This window comes from Clinocottus analis, unplaced genomic scaffold (genome assembly GCF_023055335.1).
Source record: "Clinocottus analis isolate CAN_PGR_092001 unplaced genomic scaffold, fCliAna1.0.p SCAF_21, whole genome shotgun sequence".
NCBI classification, from domain to species: domain Eukaryota; kingdom Metazoa; phylum Chordata; class Actinopteri; order Perciformes; family Cottidae; genus Clinocottus; species Clinocottus analis.
This window is the reverse complement of record NW_027175943.1, coordinates 4,274,096-4,290,070: the sequence shown is the minus strand read 5'-3', so window position 1 is coordinate 4,290,070 and position 15,975 is coordinate 4,274,096. Positions and strand designations below refer to the sequence as shown.

The following is a 15,975-nucleotide window of genomic DNA, read 5'->3' as shown; positions in this document are numbered from 1 at the left end:
AAAAAACTCAATTGCTAATGCAAAATGTCTTCTGCTTCAAGGTTAAGCCTATTCTCATCTTATGTGAACTGCACGTTTTAAGTTTAGTGTCAAACTCTGCACACTTTCTTATCTAAGTTATCATATACCTTGTTTGTATATCTTTCTGATTCTGGTTACATTATATCTTTATCTCCTGATGCATGTATGTGTATTATCTTAATGTTGTAAATTCACTTTTCAAGCATCTGGGTACCAATGTCTTTTGCATTATAAATTCAGTACATGGTTTTGAATTGTCTCATTAGAATAAACATGGATATTACTTTTGCTTCAATACAGTTGTAGAGTTAAGTATTCTGAAAGTAGAACTAATGGCGTATGAACGTTTTCAATTCCTGTGCCAAATCAAACAAATGAACATATTGTCAAATCTGCCTATGTCTCTTCATATTTGCATTTGTCTCAGTGTCAATAATCGGTACACTGATAATCCTGATCAGCTATGAAAAAGAAATGACGTCTGCACATCTGGAGGAGGACCCAGAGGAAAATCCATCTCCCTCTCTTTCTCTCTCTCTCTCTCTTTCTCTCTCTCTCTCTCCTTCCCTCTCTCTCTCTCTCTCTCTCTCTCTCTCTCTCTCTCTCTCTCTCTTTCTGCTGTGACCACGTCCACACGCGCTGCAGACAATCCTTCCAGAGGACAGGAAGCCAAACTATGAAGCTTTAGCGAACACCAGCTGAGCGTTTGTCACCGCAACCTGACGATTTTTTGGGGGCATTTTGCTGTTCAGTGTTTTCAACTCAACTCTCACTGTGAGGAAGTTCGCTTTTGTGCGGTAAACCTATCCGGTGCGCTTCAAGTGTCCATGTGGATACGAGGGGGAAAAAAAGTTTTATGCCAAAGCACAACGGAGTAGCATCAATCGATTTTTGTATTATCATTTTTTTTTTTGTTGCGTCGTCTGTTGTCAAGCCGGCGGGAGTTGAGTAGAAAGTAGTTTTGCTGAAGGTTTTTTTCGGGGCAGTTTGCAGATTGAAAAATGCTGCCCCAGATCCTCACCCTGGCCTGTGGTCTCTGCTGCTTTGGTTTTACCTCCGTCACTGCAAATGTACTAAAAGCTGAGGTAAGTCTGATGGAAAATCACAATTGATTCACTTAAAACAATGCAAAGTGGTTTGAACGTTTGTCATATAAGCTGCTATGTGTAAACAACTTAGAATTCATATACCGACGATATTCCTGGAGGATAGGAATTTAAAGTTTTCTCATCATCACTGTCTTATTGTATCACTACAGGAAATTAAAGTTTCACTGATATCTGTAGGGTCTGTCCTGTGTTTATAGCTTGTTTCCTAATCTTGCGACAGCAAGCAAGGAACTGTTTATGTTCCCGTGTTTATTCTGCCTCCCTCAAACACTCCTGACGTTTATCTCTCTGCACTAAGTGCTGGTTAAAAGACGCCATCTGTAACGAGAGATGAAACTTCAACCAGAGCAAGAATGTCATGAGTCAAAACTCCTGTGGCTTGTGAAGGAGGAGATCCAGCCATGCAGGGGCAGTGCCCAGCTTTTGGAAACCTCAGCTGAGCCGCTTTGTTCTGAGAAAAGAAATGGGGTAGTGGTGGTTCGGGGGAGGGGGTTAATGATTTTCATCTGCCTCTGAGGAGACTGCAGGAAAAGCTGCTCTGCATTCACAACAAGCCGGACATGAGTCGCTCCATCAAGGGAGACTGAAGGCCTCAGGCTGTGAAACCCCGGCCTTTAGACACTAAAGTGCAGTTAATCCTCGGACTAAATAACATATTTTGTCACCAGGTCGCATGCAACTTTGTAAATGATTGGGTACGAGCACCCTGGGCACCTCTGTCTCTCAGCTCCTTTTACATCGACTCTGTTTGTTGTTCCAGAGGTCATGAGGGTGTTTGATGTTAGTATTTAAACACTCCCTCATCAGTATTCTGTCATACTGCCGGGAAAAGCACTCATTCAAGGTGTTTCACCCTAAAAGACAGGACGCGCCACGAAAAGGAAGCTGTCACAGGAAATTGATTCACACAGCAAAAAAGTCCATTAACGACAACGTACGAAGGAGGGCCTTAGTCACTAGCCACAAGTTTGCTGGCGTGTGAGTCAAGCCAGACATGGTGGATAACTCAGAGCGTCAGACGGTTTGCAAGACGCCGCAGGCGGCACAGTGATGAATGTCTGTAAACAACGCGAGAGAACCGGACTGTTTACAGCTGTTTATAACACCTCTAACACCTCAGTGCTGAAGTGATGATGAGGATTTCATCCGATGAGTGATAGAAGTCGTGTGCACAGTGCAGCGAAGCTGTCAGACATAGCAGTGATGCAGAAAGAGGATCAATTATGGGTTCAGGACTACGTCACCTAAACGCTGTATATGAACCCTGTGATCAAAAGATAGACGTGTCTGTTTGTGGCGAGAGCAGCAAATGCAGGAGAAACAGAGTCAAAGCCACTGCTGAGTGACATAAATGTTTAATTTAAGTTTTGTTGACGCTCCTTGAAAGCGGATTCAGGCAATTGAGAAAGCAGAAGTCCGACCGAGAAACTGAGTTAAGATGAATTCTGTGGTTTATCAGTGTTGCTCAACGTCTGAACGTCACTCCTTGACTTCACTCTAACAAAGTAAACCCCCTTAATCCTCACTGAGTGAAAAGAGAAGCAACTCCTCCAAAATAGAAAAAACACGTCCACTATTCTCTGAAAATGACTTCTGGGAAAGTCCAGTACCTCTGCGGCCTCCGGCATGTTTTCATTCGCCGCTTTTGCCTTGTCTAACCTTTCTTTACTTCAATGAGAAGCTCAGTGAGACCTGGGGAGCAAAGGAAGTGGGCAGCAAAGAAAACCTCAGCGTCTAAAACAGGATCTCTCCATATCTGGCAAAAAAAAAAAAAAAAAGTTCCTAAAGATTTCCCCGTTGCCATCTGGAGACACATGTCTCGTGATCCCAGCAGAGGGTCACTGATCCGCTCCAAACACATCTGGGTTCAATTCTCTTTATCTATACTCGAGTGGCTGTCGACGGAGCATCAAAAGAAAAGGCTTCGCTCGAGATCTGGCGCTCGCCGCTCTGACAGGCGGCGGTTGTCACTTGAGAGATGTCAAAATAATCAGCTGGATCGGCCTTAATGAGAAACTGATGGACTTCAAGGGAGAAAGGGAGCTTCGCTTTGCCCCAAACCCAAGAACATAGTGTGGGGCAAAGGGTTTGGATCAAAGAGAGGAAGTTTCCACCATGATGTTAGAAGTGCAGGTTTTCAAAATGCTTTTTTCCCCCCCATAAGTTTCTCGTCTCAGGTGCTCAGCTGGTTGGATTCAACTTAATTTTGGCCAGATGTGCTCAATATAATTCAGCTTCCAGACTCCCCACTCACCTGAGGAAGAGCGCTCCTTTGCATTTCATGCTACTCTATACTTCTGCTCCACTACATTTCATCATGGACACATTGTACTCTTGACTGCACGACATAAATGAGTCTTGCATCTTATGCAATATGATGCACTTTCCTAATCTAAGTAGAGCTCATCACAGCCGGGTAGATTTACGTGATTACTTTCATGACAAAATTATAATTGATGACAAAATCAATCTCAACTATTCTTACTCGCTTGTGGAGCCTTCACTGCATCTCTTAGTCTTCATCAGCCGATGGAGGTTAGTCGGTTTTCATCACTTGGTCTAACTTATAGTTTCATGGGTTTTGCATCTGCAACATTAAAATGAACCAACGCATCAACATGATATTGCTTCGCGTTTCATCGGTTTATTTTATAACAATTCATCATGTATTATAAGTTCCTTTTTAAATGTGGTATTTAATAAAGGAAATCTGTCAAATGAATGGGCAGTAAGTGAGTACAATACCTGCCTTTGAGTGGAACTAAGTACACAGAATGGTGCTATATGCAGTACTTGAGTAAACATACGTTCCACTAACTGGTTATTTTAGTGGATTTAATGCCATAAAAGCAACGTCTATTCGAATTATCGCTCTAGTTGCATCACTGTCACCAAAGACAACTTATTCATGGTCCAGTAAGCGGGTGTCCTGCATCAGTTCCATGAAGCAGAATGAGTGATTTTAATTGACCTGTTTGACCCGCTATGTAAATGCAGAAGAAGAAAAAAACGGCACGGCGCTGCTGCGAGTGCTAACTTGGTCCGAGACGCCAAGAAATGAAGGCAATGTGAGATTCAGCTCACTCATGAGCAGAGCTCTCAGTTTTTTCCGTTGGCACCGAGTGAGAGGAACAACTGAGTCAGTCCCTCAAATTTAAATTCAGCCTAACCCCTCTCTCTCTCTCTCTCTCTCTCTCCCCACTTTTTTACCGCTCTTCCTTCTAATGTCTTTACCGCCTCTTCGCCAATGTAACTCTGCACTTTAGATCATCTTCTTCTGTCCTTTCCCCTCTTGTCTGTTTTCTTCCTTCACTGCTTCACTGCTTTTTTAGAGGCAGAAAATGAAGCATCCAAATAACTTGTCTGGCGAGAACAATACTTATTGATGTTAAAAAAAACTGTGCAGCTTGAAAAAAAAATAGTGTTTTGACACTTGGCAGTCTTGTTATACACAAAAAGACGACCTTTTGTGCAGCACTGAGGGAACACACGGTTAAACATACACAAACTCACAACCTTATCCCTTATTAATTCCTCATTCTTTCGGTATATATTGCATAAACACAGACAAGCACCCACATGATAAATGTTCAGACGCAATAACGGTTCACTCCCTCAGAATATGTCATCGTTCTTTTGTTTTACCGCAACAGTTATAAATGCACAGGGGAATTTTTTCTTTCATTTTGTTTATAACTCTTGTAGGAACTTGTGGTTTGTGTGTGTGTTTTTTTTTTCATTGTGCGTCCGGAAAACAAATTACAACTCAGTCTCATGTGGATGTGAGTAAGAGCGTGTGGCAATAAGTGGCACCCACATGTCCTGTGACGGGTGACGGGACATTGAGACATCACATGAATGCGTCGCGGCGTCACGGTCATATCTCTGTAATTGTTGATGCTCTCTAGGTTGATTTTGTGTACACTGGGAAACGTCGCAGGCGCCTTGAACGCTGCAGTTTGACCGGGTTTCAACTGGTTTGTGCTTCTTTTATTAAAAGTGTTTTATCCAGAAATAAACTGACGGATGCCCTGCTGTGTTTGGCATGAAGTTGTAGATTAAAGAGGATATCTGTGTTCAAGCTCATGGTGACGTACGCTTTTATATTTACATTTTTGGATTGAGATTGTTCTGTTTTGATCTAGAGAAGACGATGAATGCAGGAAGACCTCTGCAGCGGTGCTGTGGAGGCAGCGTTCTGCTCCTAAAGTGACTTTAATTAGTTATCAATGAAAATATAATAACTAGAAATAGAGTTTCAAATATTTATTATTATCATTTTTGATTATTCTCTCAAATAACTATCATTTGGTCCATAAAAAAGTTTTTAAAAAACACTCAATATACCCCAAACATTAAGTTTTCACATGTAAATCTAATTAATTGTGCAAGTGATGATACACCTTCATGATTTTCATCATTTATAGAAATCAGGAAATGGTGAAAAACAGCCATCACAATTTCCCCTGAAGCCAAAAACGACATACTTATATTACTTGTTGTATCCAGCAAGCCGTCCAAAACCCAAAGGCATTCGGTTTTGTCGAATATAAGTTGAGGAAAAGCAGCTCGATCAAATTGAAGTCATTGCTCGAGCTCTATAGAAGATAGTAAGGTCACAGTACGGTCACACAAGCCACCGAGAAAACCTCTTCCACCAACTTTTCATCACGCTGGTTGTGTTTCAGAGTCTGTGCATTATACAATCATACCTCACGTCATTGCACACACACACACACACACACATAGACGCTCGCACACACTCAAGGGTGTGTTTACCGAAACCAGCAGCCAGCCCTTTGACCACACATGGCCGTGTAGCGAGCTACCGCGCTACTCCGAGGCCAACAATACCAGCCATGTACACGTCTCAATAAATAGAAGCTTTGATGGTGGCTGCTGGGAGTTCGAGGGAGGAGGGAGGGGGGGAGGATGCTGGGATACCTGGCGTCTCAACCGGAGGTGGTGGTGGCTGTCTGTGGAGTAGTTTGGGACGAGAGGGGGCGAGAAGTGGAGGTCTTGTCGGTGTGGGGGAGACTTTTCAGCGGAGTGTTTTTATAGAAGCAGACGCGTCACCACACTGGAGCCACAGGGCACACTGGCAGCAGTCAGCGGAGACGCAGAGAGAGCACATTTGGTTGGTGTTACAGGCGGATTGACTCAGAGAAAGTCAGGGGTGGGGGTAAATTAGATTAATGCTTAAATAATGTCGAAGAAATTTTGAGCGGGGAGGGAAGAGGGGGGAGGGTATGTGGAGATGGAGAGACGGGGGATAAGATGCCTCTCTGCAGGTCGTCATAAGTGAACCTTGTTCTACGGCCTCTCTGCCCAGCACTCGACTAACAGTAGCTGTGTGTGTGCGCCCGGGCAGTACGCGGCCAGGTAGGCCTATGCAGTTGCTGCATTTCCATCCCTCCCCCTCCTCCGACTGCCCCCACCATGATTTTCCCTTCACTTGTGTCGACGGACGGCTTGAAGAGAAAAACAGCACTGACGGTGGAATAAGAGAGATATCTGAGGTTTAGATGAGGCGAACGAAGGAATTCGGGGTAATTCCACCAATTTAATCAGTGGCGGAGATGAAGATGTGTGTTAACTCTGTGTGTGCAGATACAGAAGTGGAAACACACACAGTTCCAGATGCTCTTAAGCTTCTGAAGCAGCCCATGAGATGAGGAGATGGACACCACTGTGGGGGAGACGAGGCACGGCTCTGTCTCATTGTTAAGATATCTCCCGGCGGCTTGAAAGCACACTAATAATGTGCAGCGTGTACAGTCTGTCACGCCTAAACACCGCCGTAAAACCACAACTTTATATTTTACACTTTGGTTTCTATACAAATTAAACAAACACGAGTTCATTGGTGAGATTTAAAGCAAGACTGAAATAAAACACATTCAGGTTTTTCAGTAGCGTGTTGATGGTCTATTCTTATTCTAAGTTTACTAACTTAACACCTCCTCTCTACTAATGCTAAAGTCTTTATGCTAAGCTAAACGTCGCCCAGCTTCAGCTTCACTTCTAACGGACATCTTAGTCTCGAAAAGAAAGCAAGTATATCCCAATGATGTTGAACTATTCCTTTAAGTGTTAGACCACCAGCAGCAGGCGGTGGAAAGAATAGGCTGGCCTTTCATGTGCAAAGATAAATAGTGGTGGTTTTGGTTGAGTTTGAGACAGAGAGAGGAGTTGGACAGACATAAGGGCAGGGAGATCTTAAACTCAAGCTTTGAGGAACCCAAATGTTGCAGAAAATGTGACTTTTTCCAGCGTTATGACCACCAGTTGTCTTTGGCTGCGATCGTCTAGACAGACTTCTGGGTCATCGTAGCTGAAATGACATCAGTGTTTTCTCAGATTGTGTGTTTTATTTGGCTTTCGGTTCCGCTCTCGTCCTTCCTTACGACCCCACAACAAAGTTCCCCCTGACGAGCTCAGCATAAATCGAGGGGGCAACGCGGTGTTGGCTTTTTAAGAGTTCATAAACGGGATGATGTCGCAGTCAAATGGAGAAATGAAAATACATTTAACATGCTGACTTACCAAAGTGTGTGTTGCTGTAGGTTAACAAGTCACACTAAAAACACACACACACACACACTTTTTCTCCCTTATTTGATCATTTATTCTGTGATGCACCTGAGTCGCAGGTCCCAACTCGCTCTGATGTGATGAAAGCAGACAAACACCTGCAGGTTCACACACGAGGCCAATCCTTCTGTTTCGCCGACTAAGATGTTTTCAGAGGGTTTCGTTGTTGTTTCTGGCGACGAGCAGATTGAGAAACTCACTTATGTGTTGCAAAAAAAGTCCTAATTCTGCAAAATAAAGTCTCCAAAGGATAATTGGTTTGTTAAAGACTTCTTTATCTCACTTAATGGGTTGGATTACCTTTCTCTCAACCCAGGAGGAATTAAAGGTTTAAAGCAATTAGGCAACATTGTAATGTCACTTAAAATATGCTTTTTAAAAACAGCTGAAGAAACATTCCAGTAATATCATTAAAAAACAATATAGCAACACTTTAACATCCACATAAGAGAGTGTATGGTGCGTTAAAATAACAGCAACAGAAACACTAAAGTACTATTAATACCATATATCTACTATAACGTCATATAGCAGTGTTTTAGTGTGTTCAGAAACACTACGTAATACACTCTGGTAACACTATCTTAATTATTATAGAAGTATAGAATCCATATTCATTGTTATTCATCACTGTTGGAGAGACTTTCTCTAAACTGAATAATGATGTAATGACACAGGAAGCCAAAATAAACACTGTCATAATAATATGATCATAGTATATAAGCATTTATTCAAAATGTACTGCAATTGTTTTTACTAGGATACATGTAGTATTTGCTTTGGTTCATTCTGCATGCAACTGATTGATCTGGAAGGTTTATTTTGGTGCAATTCTTTGTAATAATCGATCTTTTGGTGCTGTCCATGTTGTCCAGCAGGGAAGGAAATCATTTCCAATGTGAGCAAAACATTCATGAGTGTCTCTCTCTCTCTCTCCTGTAGGGTTGGCTGCAGCAGTATGGCTACCTGCCTCCAGGTGATGTCAGAGCCCAGGCCATCCGCTCACCAAAGTCCATTGAAACGGCGATATCGGCCATGCAGAGGTTTTACGGTTTGACCGTCACCGGCTCCATCGACTCCAACACGTTAGAGTGAGTCCCGATACGCAGACACGGTTCATTTACTGGTTTTCAAATGACGTGAGAGTGGAGTGAAGATCATTTAAGAAAGCGACACGATTATCAACAAAAGTGTCCTTCAGTGGCGAAATGGTCAATTTCTTTTTGCCGTTTCCCAGGGCGATGAGCCGGCCCCGGTGCGGCGTCCCGGACAAGTTCGGCCCGCAGCTGAAAACCAACCTGAGGAGGAAGAGATACGCGGTGCAGGGCCTGAAGTGGGACAAGTCCGAGGTGACCTTCAGGTACACGCCTACGCCGATCAATACTCCTGCTTTCATTCACAAAGGTCTGATTATGCGTGTTATGATACACAACTAGTGCTTGTTCACTCTCAAGTCTTCATTCCTTAAACTATTTTCTTGATTAATCATTAACAACGTTGTTTTAGTCAAAGCAGCAGTCCAAAACTTAAAGATATTCATTTTTCTATCATAGATAAGTGTGACGCACTGAAAGCGGATTATCAAACTTCTCTATTTAGCTCTGATAAGATAAACTTTAAACTCTAAATCCAAACTCTAAACATGACTTTAACGGACCACAAAAGAATACAGCAATGCCTTTTTGACTACATTGTAATTTCTTCATAATAGTCAACTGATCTCCTTTATTTAGTCAGTTATACATTATTTAATTTGTCTGTATATTTAATACTGCTATGTGGATTCTTCACTGTTTTTTATTACAGTTTTACTGTGTATTTCTATCTATATTACTTGCTTTTTATTTTATTTTACTATGTGTCTCTTGTGTGCACTTTACCAGACTAATAAAGGAATATCTTATCTTATTGTAAAGCACTAAGTAGCTTTTATTTTGAAAGGTGCTTCACATGCTCCTTCTTAGTGTGTTGCTGTGAGTCCTTCCTGAATCCCTGGCTCTCCGTCTTTTTCCGTCTCAGCATACAGAACTACACCCCTAAGATCGGAGAGCAAGCCACATATGAAGCCATCCGAAAGGCCTTCAAGGTTTGGGCGGACGTGATCCCGCTGACCTTCAGGGAGATCCCCTACAGCCACATCAGGGACAAGGTCGACAAGTTCGCCGACATCATGCTCTCGTTCTCGGAGGGCTTCCACGGCGACAGCACGCCGTTCGACGGCGAGGGCGGCTTCCTGGCTCACGCCTACTTCCCCGGACAAGGCATCGGAGGAGACACGCACTTTGACCTCGCCGAGCCCTGGACCACCGGGAGCGCAGACCAAGGGGGTGAGAGAGAGAGAGAGAGAGAGAGGGAGAGAGAGAGGAGCAGACGCTCACATCCGGGAAGAAATGAAAGCCAATAAACCAACTGTTCCTGTCTCTCTCCGAAGGTAACGATGTTTTCCTGGTGGCGGTCCATGAGCTGGGTCACGCTCTGGGTCTGGAGCACTCCAACGACCCCTCTGCCATCATGGCTCCCTTCTACCAGTGGTTTGAGACGGAAAACTTCCAGCTCCCGTACGACGACCGCAGAGGCATCCAGGCGATCTACGGTGAGTTGTTCTCCTCGAGGAAGTGGGACTTTACTGGAGATATCTGCAAGTGATGTTCCTCGCAAGCCAATCAGAGCAGACTGGGTTTTATTCAGACACAGTATGAGAGAAATAAAGTGTTTTTTCTGACATAAAAGCATGCGAACATGTTTGAGGAGAAGCCCAAAGTACTAGCATGAACCTTAAAATGAGCCTCATATGACTCCTTTAACAAGTGTTTATGCGTTAAGCTAATGCTCTCATGCTGAAGTTTCCCATCTATAATGTTTATTTTTCCTATCTTAAATTAGCATGTTGACATGATAGCATTTGCAAATTAGCACTAAACACAAAATACATCTGAGGCAGGTGTGAATGCCATTATCTTTGCAGGTATTTTGACATCAGGAAAAACATCCGCACACTCACATCTGCACAAAAATATATATATTTTTTTAAGGAAAGAACAGTTAGCAAGTGAAAGAAGCGGTACAAAAGGTTCAGGGAACATCACTTGATGAGCAAATGTGTCAATGAGTATGATGGACGACAAATGAATGCCTGTAAATATAGTCAAGAAACATCATGCGGCACATTGAATACACAAAATACAACAAAATACAATACGCTACAATCAAGATAAATACTATGTAAACGCCTGGCTTCAGGTATTAAATCAAACAAAGTTTTGCACAAATGTATATTTAAACCTGAGGACGGCGCAATCTGATTGTTGTTGAGACGTTTCACTCAAAACCCCAAAAGCCAACATGATGGTGGAAGAGACAGAGGTGTACGTGTTTCACACAATCTCTTCCCCACAGGAACAAAGTCTGGGGCTCCTCCTCCTCCGCCTCCCCCGCGACCCACCAAGCCGTCCGCCCCCGACAACGGCCCGGACGTCTGCGAGGGACACTTTGACACCATCGCGATCCTCAGAGGGGAAAAGTTTGTGTTCAAGGTAAAAATGATTTCTCACAGCAGGCGCTTTGAGAAAGAACAGGAGTTAGCAATAATGCTAAGTGTCCCACTAAAAAGCATTGTTTCTAATATGCGCGTGTGTGTTGCAGGACAAGTGGTTTTGGCGTGTGCGTAACAACAAGGTGTTGCCCGGGTACCCGATGACCATCAGTCACTTCTGGAAGGGCCTGCCCTCCAACATCAACGCCGCCTACGAGAGGAATGATGGGAAGTTCGTCTTCTTCAAAGGTAGAGTCCAACGGAGATTAGATTGAGACCAGATTGGCAACGATTGCGTCACCGCAGCTGCTCGAGTGATGAACTTCACGTGTTTGCTGTTATGGCGGGTCTTCTTTCATCTCTTCTGAGCTTTTTTTTTTTTTTACTGTTCTCCTCCATTCTGACCGTCTTCCTGTCGTTCTTTCTCACGTCTCCAGGTGACAAGTACTGGGTTTTCAACGAGGCCAACATGGAGAAGGATTCTCCCAAGAGCCTGAGGGACCTGGGCACCGGCCTCCCCAAAGACAAGCTGGACGCGGCTCTCTTCTACACGCCGACAGGACAGACGTACTTCTTCAGAGGCAACAAGTGAGTCTGTCCTACAACATGTTTGTCCTCGCCTCAAAACATTTTGGAGCATTCCTGAAGCCCTCGTGCAAAGACTTAATCTCTTCCCCTTTTGTCCGGATACAGTAGTAGTAACCTGTTACAACTTGTACTGTTACTGATGTTTTTCTGTGGAGTTGTTGTGAAGGCGGCGTCCCACAATTCAGTTATCTGACTCACACTTTGTCTTTAATTCAGCATATGCGAAAACAAAAACCTGCCAGCGTCCTTTCTGTGTAATTGTAGAAGAAGAAGATCCCCAAAACAACAGCGAGGACATGAACCTTGGTGTTCCCCTGTTCTCGATGTCTTCTAACACTGCACATCTTTAATAGTTTTCTGTCTTGGTGTCCCTTGCAGGTACTACCGCTTCAACGAGCAGACTCGCACCGTGGACAGCGGCTATCCAAAGCCCATCAGCACGTGGAGCGGTGCGCCGGAAAACATTAAAGCTGCCATCATGAGCGAAGACGGATGTGAGTTGGATGTCTGAATGCGAGTGAGAGACAGAAACGACAACAGGGAATGTATTTGCAGCTACTTGGATAATCATTATCAAGGAAAAATATCAAACATTTCTCAGATACAGCTTCTGAAATGTGAGGATTTGCTGCATTTCTTTGCCATGTGCGACAGTGAACTGAATATATTTGAGTTCTGGAGTGTTGGTCAGACAAAACAAGCTTTTCCAATACAGCACATATTCAAATCTGAACTCTTTCTCTCCACTCTCCTCAGCTTACACTTACTTCTACAAAGCCAACAAGTACTGGAAGTTCAACAACCAGTACATGAAGGTGGAGTCCGGCTACCCCAAGTCTGTGCTCAGCGACTGGATGGGCTGCGAAGGCGAGGAGCCCAAGAAGGGTCGGGAAGAGGTGATCATCATCGAGGTGGAGGAATCGCAGGGCGGGGCCGGGCCGGTGGCCGTGGTGATCCCTCTCCTCCTCCTGGTGCTGGTCGTGGTCACCCTGGGAGCGCTTTTGTTCTTCAGGAAGTACGGCACGCCTCGGCGCCTCCTCTACTGCCAGAGATCCCTCCTGGACAAGGTGTAGGCGGAGCGGCGCTGGGCGATTGACAGACTGCCACAGAGGGACAGAGAGAGAGAGGAGAGAGAGAGAGAGAGAGAGAACGAGGGCCGGGTGGAGGTGGAAACTGAGAGGAGGAAGAAATGGAAGAGGGTGGGAGGGGGAGGCCGCGACCGGATGATGGGAGGAGGGACGATGTGTTAAGTGTCGGGTGGTTTGTATGTGCCACAAACGAGAAGAGAGAGAAAAAAAAAGGCCCTAGAAACTGAAATCAGGAAAATGTGTATTTGTATGTTAACTATTTACATGTACTGCTCTGTGTTCAGAGATTACCAACATACCCACAATCTCACGTAGAGAAGGGAAATATACAAAGAGACTCATCAAGGACTTCCCCCCCGCCTCTCCTCTCTCACGTCCCAGGTATTAAAAAAGCAAACGTCCCTCCTTCCTCCCTCTCCTTTAACTGGACGACTCCGGCTGAACTGCTGTCTGATTCACGTCTAAGATTGAGATCTTTTGGGTTTTACGCCGAAATTCATCACCTCTGTTGAGAGTTTTCGCTCTGAAATACTTTTGCTGTCAAACGATCTGTTGAGCTGTTTGAAATCAAATCATTTCAACGTGACATTTCTGCTCTTTAATCCACGGTGTCGGCAAAGTTTTGATAATCGGCAATGCAGTTATTCTCAAAATGTTTTCTTTTTATTTTACCACTAATCAGGGCTGGGTATCAGACCTCATCCTCCTCTAGTGCTGCCTGAAGGGTGTCGACTGCACAAAGCATTAAACTAATACCAAGTTTGCATTCAATTTCTGGTCAGATAAATAAACTTCTCGACATTTTGTTTCATCGAATAGTTTCAGATTCATACAAAATTCTGCCAATTTTGACTATTTTATTGAGAACTTCTTGTTAATGGAAACATGTCCATATTTAAAGTAAGAACCAATTTGGTTTTGATATCGCTAATCGGTATCGTAGCCACACAAACACAATAAAGCGATGCTCAGCCCTACGACGAAGAAGAGTCTCTCCCATCTGCATCTGTACGTTATGACACCTCACCGGGAGCCCCGATGAGAGAAAGGCGGTACAACTAGAATCCTTTTTTTTAATTTTACGTGTTTTAACTGCAACTTGATTCACGAGCGTTACTCTCCTTTCAGTGTAAGCAGTCAGCCGGGAAAAATATTTTTCTTAAAAAAAAACAAAAAAAACTGACGTTTTAACTCAGTTTCCAAACATTCCAGTACGTTTGTTGTTGACCAATAGGAGCAGAGCTGCTTGTCCAAAAAAAAATGTGTCAGAAAAGCGGTACAGTTTCCAACAATATAGTGCAATTTTTTTTAATTATTATCGTCGTTATGGGAAAGTGTTGTTATTATAAGTATGGTTATTGTTATTATTGTTCTCCTGGTAAAGTTATAGGGACTTTTTTTGTTTTGTTTTGTTGCTTTTTTTTTGTACATTGTCATTCGGAGTCCTGCTGGACAGAGGCGTGACGTGACAATGGTGGAGATGAATCCCAGTTTACACTCAGCATGTGAGGAATTAGATCAGGGGGCTACATGTGACTTCAGGGAGTTTCTTTTTACTCTGAAACACCGGGAATCACAGAATAACAAGCGATGCTATTTATGAACTCTAATGGTTTGATGGTGCTCAATGATTTTTTTTTCTTTTTTTTTTTTTTTTACATAAATCAAAATTGAAGGTGATTTAATTCAGCTAATAACAATGATAATGGTAATGATATTTATAATGATGATCATATCAATAAAATGGAATGAGATTTTTTTTCCCTGCCTGTTTCCACTTTTGTGTTTCATTAGATAAAGTGTATGAAACCTTCGTATTATAACTCTCTTCCATGCTTTCATATTAACACACAGACTCAAAATGTAATGAAATCTTAATCCAACCACATTTATATTGTATTTTATTTACCAGATAACAAAAATAAATGTAACTGTAACACTAAGTTCTTAGTTTTCAGCAAAACTACTCTGAAGGAAATTCTGTTTGTAATCAGAAAAACATGCACAAAGCCAAACCAACTTACTTTGCAAAAAACTGTTTCTGAATCTGAACGTTTGGAAAAAGAAGACTTTTAATATTCACAACAATAATTTCCTGTATTCATGCTTCCAATTAGGCAAATATTCTGCTCTGGTGGCTTTAATTGAGTCAGTTTCCCAACTCCACGCTACATGCTACATGCTAAAATACAGTGTTGTACTCTTTACAGCGTACTGTGCTTTGGTAGTCTGATACCTAACTAACATCTAACTAATACCACGGTGTCGGTGAAGAGCGTGTCTGGAAGACATCGTTTATCTGGGATGTTTTCATCCTTCCAGTTCATCTCGTTTCAGCCTGAGCTGCTGCCAGATTAGCATCTGCTCTTTTGAACTTTTGTTTTTGGGTTTGCGGTCCTCCTCTAATATGAGGAGGACCGCATGACCTGCTCTGCAGGAAAATAACGTCATCTAATTCATAACGAGTAGCTCCACTAATAGATGTGAAGTATATAAATGTAAAGAGATCAAATGATTCACGTCAACGTTTCACAGCCGTTAGCTGCACACGAGCTAACGATGCCAACAGGTGTTACATATTAATCAGTAATTAGGAAGCAATGCAGTGTTGAACCAAAACACACACACACACACACACAGAGGAAGCAGAGACAGTCTGGATACAGTTACACCACCGCTGGTTGTTTTGGACGTGGAGCCAGCAATCCTGTGTCCAGGAACGAGTCGGAAAAAGTGATGGAACGCTCACATATTTCAGAGAAGCTCTTTCCAACTGAGCATCTGGTAATCTTGAAACATCTGAACCTCTCGGGCCAAACCCGGCTGCATGTGTGTGTGTGTGTGTGTGTGTGTGTGTTCAAAACGTTTAAGCCGTGTATGTCTTCTCCTGGAAAAGAATTATACAATTGTTTGACACAAAAAGTGAGAAAAGGAAGCGAGAAGTGAGAAGGGAAACTGAAATAATTGCATATGTTTGGGGATATTTCCCCTCTGCATATTTCTATCCAAAAACTCTTTCTGCAAGCAGTCTCTCTCTCTCTCT

The 15,975-nt window shown here is 43.1% G+C and overlaps 1 protein-coding gene across 1 annotated transcript; it reads left to right on the top strand.

The window, feature by feature from the left end:
* The first annotated feature begins 689 nt into the window (after positions 1-689).
* Positions 690-14,671, top strand: mmp14a (matrix metallopeptidase 14a (membrane-inserted)). Its single transcript, XM_068588023.1, has 10 exons — positions 690-1,106; positions 8,667-8,815; positions 8,962-9,084; positions 9,744-10,051; positions 10,156-10,317; positions 11,121-11,257; positions 11,367-11,505; positions 11,694-11,844; positions 12,223-12,338; positions 12,601-14,671. The coding sequence occupies exons 1-10, from the start codon at positions 1,023-1,025 to the stop codon at positions 12,915-12,917; spliced, it is 1,686 nt and encodes a 561-aa protein (XP_068444124.1). The 5' UTR covers positions 690-1,022; the 3' UTR covers positions 12,918-14,671.
* Positions 14,672-15,975: the final 1,304 nt, after the last annotated feature.